This window comes from Mustela erminea, chromosome 4 (assembly GCF_009829155.1).
Source record: "Mustela erminea isolate mMusErm1 chromosome 4, mMusErm1.Pri, whole genome shotgun sequence".
In the NCBI taxonomy this organism is placed as follows: Eukaryota; Metazoa; Chordata; class Mammalia; order Carnivora; family Mustelidae; genus Mustela; species Mustela erminea.
The window spans coordinates 15,132,798-15,146,039 of NC_045617.1; the positions used below are offsets into that span (position 1 = coordinate 15,132,798).

The 13,242-nt window shown below is 42.2% G+C and overlaps 1 protein-coding gene across 6 annotated transcripts in view; it reads right to left on the reverse strand.

The window, feature by feature from the left end:
- CCDC170 (coiled-coil domain containing 170) overlaps nt 1-13,242 on the reverse strand; it is a 111,681-nt gene that overhangs the window by 73,330 nt on the left and 25,109 nt on the right. For 5 of the 6 annotated variants that reach the window (XM_032338721.1, XM_032338722.1, XM_032338725.1 and 2 more), the window contains one exon: nt 3,534-3,648. In XM_032338721.1, the coding sequence (XP_032194612.1) occupies nt 3,534-3,566 (33 nt within the window). In that variant the 5' untranslated portion in view covers nt 3,567-3,648. Of the gene's footprint in view, nt 1-3,533; nt 3,649-4,095; nt 4,267-13,242 lie in introns of those variants that run through there. The other variant, XM_032338723.1, reaches the window with a different exon arrangement.

Below are 13,242 nucleotides of genomic sequence, written 5' to 3' on the forward strand. Positions count from 1 at the left end.
TCCTGTGTGTGTGTGTGTGTGTGTACCACATCTTCTGTAATAGATAAATTCTTAAAAAAATATAACCTCCCAAATTGAATCAGAAACAAATAAGAAATTTGAACAAACCAACTAACCAGCAATGAAATTGCATCAATAATTTAAAAACTCCCAACAAACAAAAGTCCAGAATTAGACGGCTTCACAGATGAATTCTACAAAACATTTAAAGAAGAACTAATACCTGTTCTTCTCAAACTATTCCAAAAAATAGAAGAGGAAGGAAAACTTCCATTTTTATTCTCTGAGGCCAGTATTACCCTAATACCAACACTAGATAAAAATACTAAAAAGAGAGGGCGCCTGGGTGGCTCAGTGGGTTAAGCTGCTGCCTTCGGCTCAGGTCATGATCTCAGGGTCCTGGGATCGAGTCACGCATCAGGCTCTCTGCTCAACAGGGAGCCTGCTTCCTCCTCTCTCTCTCTCTCTGCCTGCCTCTCTGCCTGCCTCTCTGCCTACTTGTGATCTCTCTCTGTCAAATAAATAAATAAAATCTTTAAAAAAAAAATACTAAAAAGAGATTAAGAGAGAACAAGAAATACAGGCCAACATCTCTGATCACCAAAAATGCAAAAATCCTCACCAAAATATTAGCAAACCAAATCCAACATTTTAAAAAATCATTCACTACAATCAAGTAGGGATTTATTCCTTGGATGCAAGGGTGGTTCAATATTTGCAAAGAAAATGAAAACACTAATTTGAAAAGATCTACACACCCCTATGTTTATACTAGCATTATTTACAGTAGCTAAGATATGGAAGCAACCCAAATTTCCATCCACAGATGAATGGATAAAGATGACATTGGGTGTGTGTGTGTGTGTGTGTGTGTGTGCAAAGCAATATTACTCAGCCATAAAAAACAGTAAGATTTTTGTCATTTGTGACAACACAATGCTCAGTGAAATAAGTCAGACAGAGATAGAACCCACATGATTTCACTTACATGTGGAATCCAAACAACAAAACCAATAAGAAAACAACCAAAAACAGAACATCTCTTAAATACAGAGAACAAACTGATGGTTGCCAGAAGGAAGGTGGGTGGAGGGATAGATGATATAGGTGAAAGGGATTAAGAAGTACAAATTTCCAGTTATAAAATAAATAAGTCATGGAGATGAAAAGTACAGCATCGGAAAAATAGTCAATAATATTGTAATAACTCGCATGTGATAAGATGGTGACTATATTTACTGTGATAAGCAATGAGTACCGTACAGAATTGTCTAATAACTGTGTAACGCTCCTGAAATTATTCTAACACTGTCAACTACACTTCCAATAATAAGTTTTTTTAAAAGCACAGAAGAGTACTATAGGAACAGCACCATAAAGAAATGTACAAAACGGTATCAGTAACCTTTCTGATTGGTAATAATGTGGGTGACTTTTTTTTAATTGATCGCACAGATCATTATTAACCAGAATTGATACAACAAGATGGATGAAGACGGGAGTGGTAATAGGAATAAACATTTCTGCCTGGATGTCCCATGAAAGCTCGGCAGAAAAGTGAAGTCCAGCACCGGTCAGCTAGAGGAGGGGCCTGGGAAGGAACGGAGCAGGCACCATAGGCAAGAAACCATTCAAGATACATGGCAAGCTTGAACAAACTAACTTTCCATGTGACTGAAGGTTTGGCTAGAGATTAGACAGGGGTAATGTGATTCGGTTGACCTAAGGAGTCTGTCTATTACCCACCCTGTCTACAGAGGACAGTGTTCGCCCGCTAGGGGAGGAATCTGGTCGGGTCTGCGTGTCATCACGTCTACTCTGTGGAGCTGAAAAGGTTAGATCAGTACCAAGGAGATGGGATGAAGGGAAACCAGCCAGGAGGCGATTGCATCAGCCTACACTGATTTTTGGATGAAGCTTTGGCAAGTCCATTTTCAAGCCTCATGTTGAAACACTTTACAATTATTATATCAGTTTAGAATATATGACAGTTGGAGGCCTGGGAAGTTGGAGTTAGACAGATGATCCCTCTACCCTCAGGCGACGGGACACACTTCACTGGTCTCCGCGGGAAGCTGAATCCAGCTGATGAGGAATGCAATCTTCATACCCAGACAAGAGGTTCAGAAATATGTTTCTGATATGAACCAAGTTCATGGTGTCAGATGGCATTCAGAGGATTGGCTGAAGAGTGTGCATTCACGCATTCTATATGCTCCACTTCAAAATGATCCTTAAAAAGCCAGAAACTCAGAGAGAGGTCTACTCGGACTCCATTTGCTTTGATCCTGCTCTAAAAGAGCTTTTACTGAACAAGGACTTGCCATTGCATTGTTTCGTGGGCCTTGAAATTTGTCATGGTTTCCTGTAGTGAATAGGTGTGTTAACGAGCAACTTGTTTGCATTACCTTATGGCCCTAGTGGATTATGTGATCCCGGAGGGTCTGCTTGGAAGGGCCAAGTCCAAGGAAAATGCTACCTCGCACCAGCACACAGCCCCACGAGCACATGCGTGATACCCTTTCCCATCCTCCCAAGCTCTCCCTCTTTTAATATTTCTTTATTGGCCATGTACTTCCTTTTCTCTTTTTTACACTGGATGAGAAATAAATCTGAAACTTGGGAGGGAGGTTAGAAATTATTTTCTGAAATCTGGACCCCTGGTAACCTGCAAAGATTCTGGGAAACCTAGCAAGGTGGTGACTTGCTTTTGGTTTAAAATCTTGCCATAGTGTAGAAGCTCTTCGGTTACTGGGGTGTCTGTTTCAGAACACCCATAGAGTCGAAAGAAAGGCAACTTTGGTTTGTGAATGCTACTGGAGAGGGACAGGCCTATGGGCTTCCTAACAGCCCACTGCTGGGGCAGGGGGCTCAGCAGACGCCAACAATCCTACAGGGGTTGGTGGAATTCGGTACAGAATTTGGCAGATGAGAACGGGATGAGATTGTAGGGTGAATCAGACGTGAGGACTGGAGTATTGGTAAGAAGAACGGTCATCCGTCCCTCCTTTCATTCACCTACTCTACAAATAATCACTGAGCATTTTCAGTAAGGTCCTGAGTAGTGCTAGGGACGACTTAGCGAACATCACAGTGTTCTGCGGGAAGGAGACATTAAATACTTAATTATGCATGTAATTTATTACTTGTTATTGTGTTAAGTGCTGCGAAGGAGAAGCCTCAGTTGCTATGGAGAATAGCTCAAAGACAGCACTGTGGTCAATGGGGTTTTGATTGGTGAGGTTCTGCAGAAAATTAGAGGAAAATGAGTTAGGAAGACTTTGAAATCACAAATAGGAGAAGAGGGACAGGACTGCTAGGAAGGCACAAACACCGTCCACCCGGTGACTTTCTTCCTTGGCTCTGATGTCTCCTTCCACCTTGCCCAGCTGCCTCCTGCGGTGCCCTTGTCCTGCCTGCACGGAGGACGTGCTGCCGGTGCCGGCGAGGACGCAGGACGCGCTCCTGTCATAAAGCAGATTAGGGACTCTATGTTTCAGAAGGAAGGGCTTCCGAAATGGGAGTCTACTCACATTCATCTGTCCTACAGAGCGTGCCGCGGACATCCTTATGCTCTTCTTGATAAGCCACTAGAGTTGCTAGGCACTGAGGTTTAAGGTTGGAAATCTGCCGTTAATCCGATCTATCCTGGACACAAAAGAGAGAAAAATTAATTCTAACAACTTGACTGTGGCTTGGTTTGTCTCTTTGCAAGGATTCTTGCTGGAAGGTGACACATGATGGGATTTCTTTCTAAAGTGAAAGCTGGAAGGATTATACATCGCTAACATTTCCCTGCTGTCATTTTCTTTTTTTTAAATAAAGCAGGCCTCTCTCGAGACTTTGTTGCTCTCAGGAGTGTGTAAGCTGCACATCAGGGCTTCCTTCTTGCCGTGGCATTTTTATGGAGTTTTCTTTGGGCTGAGCTAAGGGCCAGCCACCCTGGAAGAGAAGGCAGGGCTTTAGCGCAACACACAAGCTATGTAGGTCACTTTCTCCCTCCCGCTTGCCCTTTGTTGGTTGAAGATCTTTTTTACAGTTAATGAAAACATCAGAAATCACTGAATTCTCATGTTAATCCTTGAAGACACTTACTATTCTGGCTATAAGATTATTTATATTCCACTTATTTTTGTGATGAACTTCCTGTCCCAAATGTAGTCAGAAGGTTGTACTTGCATAACAAATGCATTCCAAGGACTGCTGGGAACTCAGTGATGCTGCTTTCCGCCTCTCCCTTCTTTCCGCACACTGAGGTTCAGGTTTGGGGTTTCCTGTTGCCTCTGCAGCCAGGAAGGAGTGCACAAACATAATACTCGGTTTCTTAAGTCTGAAAATTAGGATGTGAAAATTGAGAACCTAATAAACCGGACTCTTTAAGCACACTTTCAGTGGCCTTTGACTTAATGAAGAAATTAATCTTAATATTAAAATTAGAGTCACTGTTCTTTAAAAGACTGGAATATCAAAAATGGAATTATAATTTCCTTTCTCCGTGATCTCTAATCTTGATCCTCTGCCTCCATCCCAGAGGTAATTACTAGGTAAGTTTGGTGAGTATCCTTCAGACCATTAAAAAATTTGGGGGGGGGGGGGTGTGCCTGGATGGCTCAGTCACTTAAGCATCTGACTCTTTTTTTTTTTTTTTTTTTTAAGCATCTGACTCTTGATTTTGGCTCAGGACATGATCCCAGGGTCATGGGATAGAGCCCTGCCTTGAGCTCCGTTTTCAGCAGGGAATCTGCTTCTCCCTCTCCTTCTGCCCCTCCTGATCCCCCACTCTCTCTCTCTCAAATAAATAAATCTTTAAAAATATTTTTCATTTTGGGACGCCTGGGTGGCTCAGTGGGTTAAGCCGCTGCCTTCGGCTCAGGTCATGATCTCGGGGTCCTGGGATCGAGTCCCGCATTGGGCTCTCTGCTCAGCGGGGAGCCTGCTTCCTCCTCTTTCTCTGCCTGCCTCTCTGCCTACTTGTGATCTCTCTCTGTCAAATAAATAAATAAAATCTTTAAAAATATATATATTTTTCATTTTTACTTATACCTATAGAAGATATATTATTTTAACATATATTCTTAACCATAAATAGTATGCTAGTTTTGCTCTCATTTATTTTAAAAACAGTATGTTTTTAAGATCTATTCATATTGTAGCCCTAAGTAGATTCAGTTTGATTCTTTTCTTTTTCGATTCCCATCTTACAAATAGACTACACTTGACCAATTCCTGTATTATAGACACCACAAACCATGAACATTCGCGTGGAGTTAGAATTGCACCTCTGGGCTACACACTAAGTGCCTCCTACACTGGCAGGGCCATTACCCACGTCCATTCATTAAACCTACCTAAACATATGTTTTAAATTGTACACTACAGAAGAGCAATCATTGCTTCCAGACCTACTTCCAGTTGTTTGTTATTTGCAAATAGAATTTGCTTTTCAGGCCTTAATTGCCTCATTTGCAGGTGAGGGGGTAAGAACAGTCCCCACCCACTTGTGATGAATTGTCAAGAGTGAACAGAAGGGCCTCTGGGTGGCTCAACTGGTTAAGCATCTGGCTGGGGTCCTGATACCAGCATCCTGGGAGCCGGGAGTCTGCTCCTCCCTCTCCCTCTGCCCCTCCCCGTCACTCATGCTCTCCATCTCTTTCTCAAATAAATAATAAATAAATAAATATACAAATAAATATATTTTTATTTATAAACAAATAATATATAAAAATAAATATATTAATTAATTAATTTAAATAAATAAAACAGTGAATGGAAATCATTCCCAACTCAGTGAATATTAGTTAGGATTATATATACATCATACACATACACATACACACACACATACTTTGTATGTATACATATTTTATATATATATATGCATTATATATAATTATGTTATATATATGTAGGGTTTTTAGAACACACACACACACACACACACACACACACACACACATATGTATCTATTAGAGTTATATCAGGATTAGTACTTGAAGCAAACCTCCCGAAGTTTTGGCATCTCAGTTTTTCTAACTCCGCTCCTCCCCACCCAATGAAAACAAGACTCAATTTCTTTTAACAGAGCACCAGGACTAAGGGTATTTTGGAATACTGTATTTTTTTCAATAGAGATTCTGAATTAGAAAGCTTTTTATTTTTTCCCAGTGGGGTTAACATACAGTGTTCTGTTAGTTTCAGGCGTACAATACAGCGACTCAACATTTCTGTGCATTACTCCGAGCCCATCATGTGAGCATCCTCTGAACCCCCGTCACCTATTTCGCCCATCTCCCACCCACCACCTCCGGTAACTGCCAGTTTTTCTCTATAGTTAAGAGTAGGGTTTTGGTTTGTCTTTTTTTTTCCTTTGTTCTGTTTCTTGAATTCTACATATGAGTGAGATCATGTGGTATCTGCCTGTCTCTGACTGACGTACTTCACGTAGCATAATACTCTCTAGTTCCATCTGTGTTGTTGCAAATGGCAAGATTTCAGTCTTCTTTGTGACTGAATAATATTCCACTGTATCTATGTACACCACGTCTTCGTTATCCATTCATCCGTCGATGGACACTTGGGCTGCTTCTATAATTTGGCTACTGTAGATAATGCTGCTATAGACATGGCGCACATACATTCTTTTGAATTAGTGTGCTGGTATCCTTTGGGTAAATACCTATTACTACTATCACTGGATCATAGGGTAGTTCTATTTTTAATTTTTGGAGGAACCTCCATACTGTCTTCCCCAGTGGCTGTGCCAATTTACATTCCTGCCAACAGTGCAAGAGAGTTTCCTTTTCTCCACATCCTTGCCAGCACTTGTTGTTTCTTGTATTTTTCGTTTTAGCTGTTCTGACAGGTATGATGTGATCTTATTGTAGTTTTGATTTGCATTTCCCTGATGATGAGGCTGAGGACCTTTTCATGTGTCTGTTGGACCTCTGTATGTCTTCTTTGGAGAAATGTTTATTGTGTTTTCTGCCCATTTTTAAATTACATTATTTGGTTTTTGGGTGTTGAATTGCGTAAGTTCTTCATATATTTTAGATACTAACCTTTCATCAAATATGTTATTTGCAAATATCTTCTCCCACTCAGTAGCTTGCTTTTTTGTTTTGTTAGTTTCCTTCACTGTGCAGGAGCTTAATATGGTGTAGTCCCACTAGTTGATTCTAGCATTTGGTTCTCTTGCCTGCAGAGACATGTCCATAAATATGTAGCTGAAGCCAATGTCCAAGAGATTACTACCTATGTTTTCTTTCAGGAGCTTCATGGGTTCTAGCCTCATATTTAGGTCTTTTATCCATTTGGAGTTTATATTTGTGTATACTGTAAGAATGTGGTCCAGTTTCATTTTGTTTTAATATTTTTATTTATTTATTTGACACACAGAGAGAAATCACAAGTAGGCAGAGAGGCAGGCAGAGAGAGAGAGGAGGAAGCAGGCTCTCGGCTGAGCAAAGAGCCCAATGCGGGGCTCGATCCCAGGACCCTGAGATTATGACCTGAGCCAAAGGCAGAAGCTTAACCCACTGAGCCACCCAGGTGCCCCAGTTTCATTCTTCTGCGTATAGCTAGCTGTCTAGTTTTCCCAATACCATTTAATTAAATTGTGTGGGTTTTTTTTAATTACATGCTTAAAAAAAAATCATGGCGGGCGCCTGGGTGGCTCAGTGGGTTAAGCCGCTGCCTTCGGCTCAGGTTATGATCTCAGGGTCCTGGGATCGAGTCCCACATCGGGCTCTCTGCTCAGCAGGGAGTCTGCTTCCTCCTCTCTCTCTCTCTGCCTGCCTCTCTGCCTACTTGTGATCTCTCTCTGTCAAATAAACAAATAAAATCTTTAGAAAAAAAAAATCATTGCGATCAAGCTATAACTCTAATTTTATACCTTATCTTCTTCAGTAAATATTAATGTTTCCCCAAACATTCTTTAAAATATTAAAACCTGGGGCGCCTGGGTGGCTCAGTGGGTTAAGCCCCTGCCCTTGACTCAGATCATGGCCTCAGGGTCCTGGGATCGAGCCCCGCACTGGGCTCTCTGCTCAGTGGGGAACCTGCTTCTCCCTCCCTCTCTGCCTGCCTCTCTGCCTACTTGTACTCTCTGTTTCTCTGTCATATAAACAAATAAAAAGCCTTAAAAATAAAATAAAATATTAAAAGCTGTATAATATTCCTCATAAATTTGCAGTTTAACCTGACTATTCTCCTATATTTGGACATTTAGTTATTTTTTCCTATCTGTCACTATTATAAATTTATTAGAATTCTGATTGTTTCCTTAGGATAAATTTCTGGGAGGGAAACAACTGGGTTAACATAAATAAAAATTTTAAAGATTTTGGTACACAGTCTATAAAAAGTAGTACCAACCTAATTCCCAGCAATAATTTATTACAACATTCTCATGGCATTGGGAACACAGTTTAACCAGTCCCTTCTCAAAATTTTCTATATCACTTTGAAGATGCCTGCATTTTAATATTTATGATATGAATAATAACAATAGTAATATTAGGGACGCCTGGGTGGCTCAGTTGGTTAAGCAGCTGCCTTCGGCTCAGGTCATGATCCCAGCGTCCTGGGATCGAGTCCCACATCGGGCTCCTTGCTCCGCAGGGAGCCTGCTTCTCCCTCTGACTCTGCCTTCCACTCTGTCTGCCTGTGCTCGCTCTCGCTCGCTCGCTCTCTGACAAATAAATAAATAAAAATCTTTAAAAAAAAAAAAAAAAAAAAAAACAATAGTAATATTAGCCATCATTTTTTTGAGGTCTTGATATAAACAGGCACAATATAAGCACTTTACTAACATTACTGCAGTCAGCCCTTAGAACAGTCCTTACAAACGGTGTGGAGCCCCAGCTTGCCCAAGGACACACACATAGTGAGTGACCGAAACGGACTTCAAACTCCTAAGTCTATCTAACTCTAAACCCATGCTTTTATCCTGGGGTCTGCAAATGTTTTTGTTTATACAATATATCAGTATGAATTTATGGAATCAATTCAATATTTATTTATGTATAAATGGCTAACAAGTACTACTATGCAGATTAGGCACATTACCAAATATACACAAAAATACAAATAAAGATGAGATTACTATAAATAAAAATTGAAATATTTTCTTACTGAATCTCTCATAAATAATTTTCTGCACCTCCTGTAGCCATCAACCCACTTTGGAGAGCACAGCCCTTACCTGCTGCACTTGTTCTTAGGTCCACCCCCTGAATAAAAGCTCCACCAGGGCAGACCCCATGTCTGTTCCCCAGCACTGCATCCCCCGTGTCTGCAACAACTCTGGGCACAGAGTTGGCACTCATGAAACACATGTTGAGTATTAATAATTGAATGAATGATTTGGGTACAAGGTTGTGGGTTGGAAGGCAAAACCTAGAAATTAATTATATTTGTATCCCTAGTGCCAGGTACCTTTCCTAGGATATGACAAGCACCTCCATAAATGTCTGTTGAATGGAGACCCACTCAGTATTTTTTAAATGTTTTGTTAAATAGATGGATGGAGGAGTAGATGAACAACAGAATGAAAAGGCTTCTTCCCTTTTGTTCACATCTCTAAGGTCAGCATAAAAATAAAAATAAAAAACATAAAAATACCTACTTGAATTTATTTACTTATTTATAAAAACACCTAACTAGCCCTAAACCATGGCCCCTATTAAGAAGTACAGGCGAGGGACGCCTGGGTGGCTCAGTTGGTTAAGCAGCTGCCTTCGGCTCAGGTCATGATCCCAGCATCGTGGGATCGAGTCCCGCATCGGGCTCCTTGCTCCGCAGGGAGCCTGCTTCTCCCTCTGACTCTGCCTTCCACTCTTTCTGCCTGTGCTCACTCTCACTCGCTCTCTCTCTGACAAATAAATAAATAAATAATCTTTAAAAAAAAAAAAAAAAAGAAGTACAGGCGAGGGACACCTGGTTGGCTGCCAGTTAAGCATCTGCCTTTGGCTCAGGTCATGATCCCAGAATCGTGAGATCGAGTCCTACATCAGATTCCTTGCTCAGTCTGGAACTTGTTTCTCCCTTTGCCTGCTATTTCCCCTGCTTGAGTGCGCGCTCTCTCTCTCTCTCACTCTCTCTCTCTGACAAGTAAATAAAATCTTAAAAAAAAAAAAAAGACAACTAAAAAAGAAAAAGAAGTACAGATGGGATTTCCCTCACCTCTTGTAAAAATAGAGAATAATACACCTCCTATTTTTCAATTAGCCCTTGCTAGAGATGAACCTAGAATAGAGATAGGAGCTTTAGAAGAAACCAGAGAGGGCAGGAGACAGTTGACCAAGACACCCTGGGAAGGAAAGGCCATGAACTGTTCATCCACATCTTGTTCGGTAAGGATAAAAGTATAACACATTTGTAAAATGCTCCCCTTGAAGGAACTAAAACTATAAATCTTAATCCTTGTTAGGATGAAGGTCCAAAGCTAATAAATTTGCAATTATTTCTCTAACGCGTCCTGCCTTTAGAAGCTTGTTAGGGCCTGAGCAACAGCCAATCCTGGTCTCAAGGTTTTAGAGACTAGAGGTACAAGGTTTTACAGATGGGAAACAACATCAGTCAACTCTGTAACTTCAGCATCTTTACTCTGTAACCTCACTGTTACATGTCACTTAAATGCACTCGTTAGTACATTAAGGTGGTTTGTCTTGCCTTTTCCTTCAGATACGACTGTAATAAGTCATTAAATGTGCATAAATGTGGCACTTCTCTCTGTAGCTCCTCTTCGCTTATTTCCATTCCTACGGTGGATATCGTCACCTCACCAGAACGTAAACTCCATGAAGGTACTAGTATCATTATTTACAGCCACCAGATAATAAATACTTATCATGGTAGGTCTGTGTTAAGCATGATTTAAATACTATGTTTTTTTTTAATTCCAAGACCAACCGTCTGTAGCTGTTACTACTATCTATAACAAGGAAATGTAGTTTCAAAAAGGAAAAAAATCTGATCAAATCTTACAGCTGTATATTTCTGACTCCTCCCCTCTCTGCCCCTCCCCTCTTTTCCGAATCTCTCTTAGTCCGGCTCCCTCTACCCCAGCACCTGACGGCCTGCTCTCCCTCCTTACATTGGTCTTCGCGAGCCTCAATCTAAATGAGTTCTTGTGTTATTTGATTTCATGGCACCCCGTCTGTATCCTTCATATTATAACTATTATTTATATGAGTTTTTATTTCATATCTCTTTCCCAGTGAGACCATGAGATCCACACGAGGGAGGAAATGCCTGTTTTGTTCACCACCATGTCCCCAGTGACCAGGTTTCAGTTAAATACTAAAAAATGAATATGAAGGGGCGCCTGGGTGGCTCCGTGGGTTAAGCCTCTGCCTTCAGTTCAGGTCGTGGTCCCAGGGTCCTGGGATCGAGCCCTGCATCGGGCTCTCTGCTCGGCACGGAGCCGGTTTCCTCCTCTCTCTCTCTCTCTCTGCCTGCCTCTCTGCCTACTTGTGATCTCTGTCAAATAAATAAATAAAATATTTTTTAAAAAATGAATATGAGGGGTGCCTGGGTGGCTCAGTGGGTTAAGCCTCTGCCTTCAGCTCAGGTCACAATCTCAGGGTCCTGGGATCAAACCCTGCATTGGGCTCTCTGCTCAGTGGGGAGCCTACTTCCTTCCCTCTCTCTGCCTGCCTCTCTGCCTACTTGTTATTTTCCTGTCAAATTAAAAAATAAATTAAAAAAAAAAAAGCCTTGAGGATTTAATGCGGAAAATTTATTCCTTAAAATTGTAGACTAGAGGGGCGCCTGGTGGCTCAGTGGGTTAAAGCCTCTGCCTTCAGCTCAGGTCCCAGGGCCCTGGGATCCAGCATATCCCCCCCACCCCCCGCCTCGCCCCTGCATCAGGCTCTTAGCAGGGAGCCTGCTTCCCTTCCTCTCTCTCTCTCTCTCTCTCTGCCTGCCTCTCTGGCTACTTGTGATCTCTGTCTGCCAAATGAATAAATAAAATCTTTAAATAAATAAATAATAAATAAATAAACAAATTGTAGACTAGAGAACAGTCCATGCTGGAGAATCTTTTTCCCCCTTGAAAGGGGATGCGTGGCTCCAGTCTCCAGAAGGAGGAGACATGACCTGCGCTTAGGTGTTGCTGGCCCTCTTGGGAACTAACACCTGAGATGAGTGGGAAGGATAATAAAAACCCCAGCTACCTCCCTGGCTTCCCAGGATGGTGCCCCCGCAGACGGACGCCCGCTGGAGAGCCCTACAGGCAGCAGAGTAGCTCCTGGGAGTGGGACGAGAGCAGGGATTGAGGGACGTGCCCATGGGGCCCACAGGCGGCTCTGCCTTCTGTATTCACTTCTCAAGCAGGGAAGCGACACCCTACCCTGGTTCCCCATCTCCCCAAGAAAACCAAAAAGGGGGACATAGATCAGGCCACAGATGTAAAGGGACTTGGGATAGGAATAAGCGACCTGCTGCACGGCTGGGTTTGAGAGGCCAGAGCAAAGCCGAGGACGTCAGCAGAGACCCACGTCCAAGTCCCCAAGGGAAGTCGGAGCCAGGGCTGCAGAGGACAGTCTCCCACCCAAATGGGCCTCCCCCCCCCCCTCCCACCGCCCCCCCCCCCCGGGTCCCAAGAGCCTCAAAACCACACCCATTCCCACCCACAGAAACTTGGTTCGCCTATGGGAGAGAGGGAGTGAGGGTAAACACTGGAATAAGTTCCCCTGAATTGACAAGATGGTCTTTTTCTTCTAAAGGGAGGAAACAGTGTCTCCTGAGTTAAGCTCAGTTGTTGAAAAAAGTTTCATTTTTGCCAGCCTCGGTTACATGCTCTATACTCACTCCCTGTGAACTCTCTGTACTCGAGGCACTCACCAGAGGAAGTTAACTATTGTCTGCTCAGTAACCACCCCCAAAAAAGTTAAATTTTTAAAAAATCCAGATATGGCAGCCAGAAATTAATAGAAACAGGTTAAGTTGATATTGCTCAGGTTCTAGAAATTATAGGGGCAGAACACATTTCTCCAGAGAAGTCACGTCTTTAAGGCACAGGTTAATGTACTTCAGCTTCGAGAATGAGTGTTGCTAGAAACCACCACATGAAGAAAGGCTCTGCTTTGAAGACACTGTCCATTGTGTACCATCATAACACTTCACATTTGTCTGAAGGTCGTGACCGGAAGTGGGGAGGGCTGGGGGCAAGTTGTGAGAATAGGAGTGGGTAGGCTAACTTTAGAACACTGACTATATCAGGTGGGCGGTTGTGGAAAA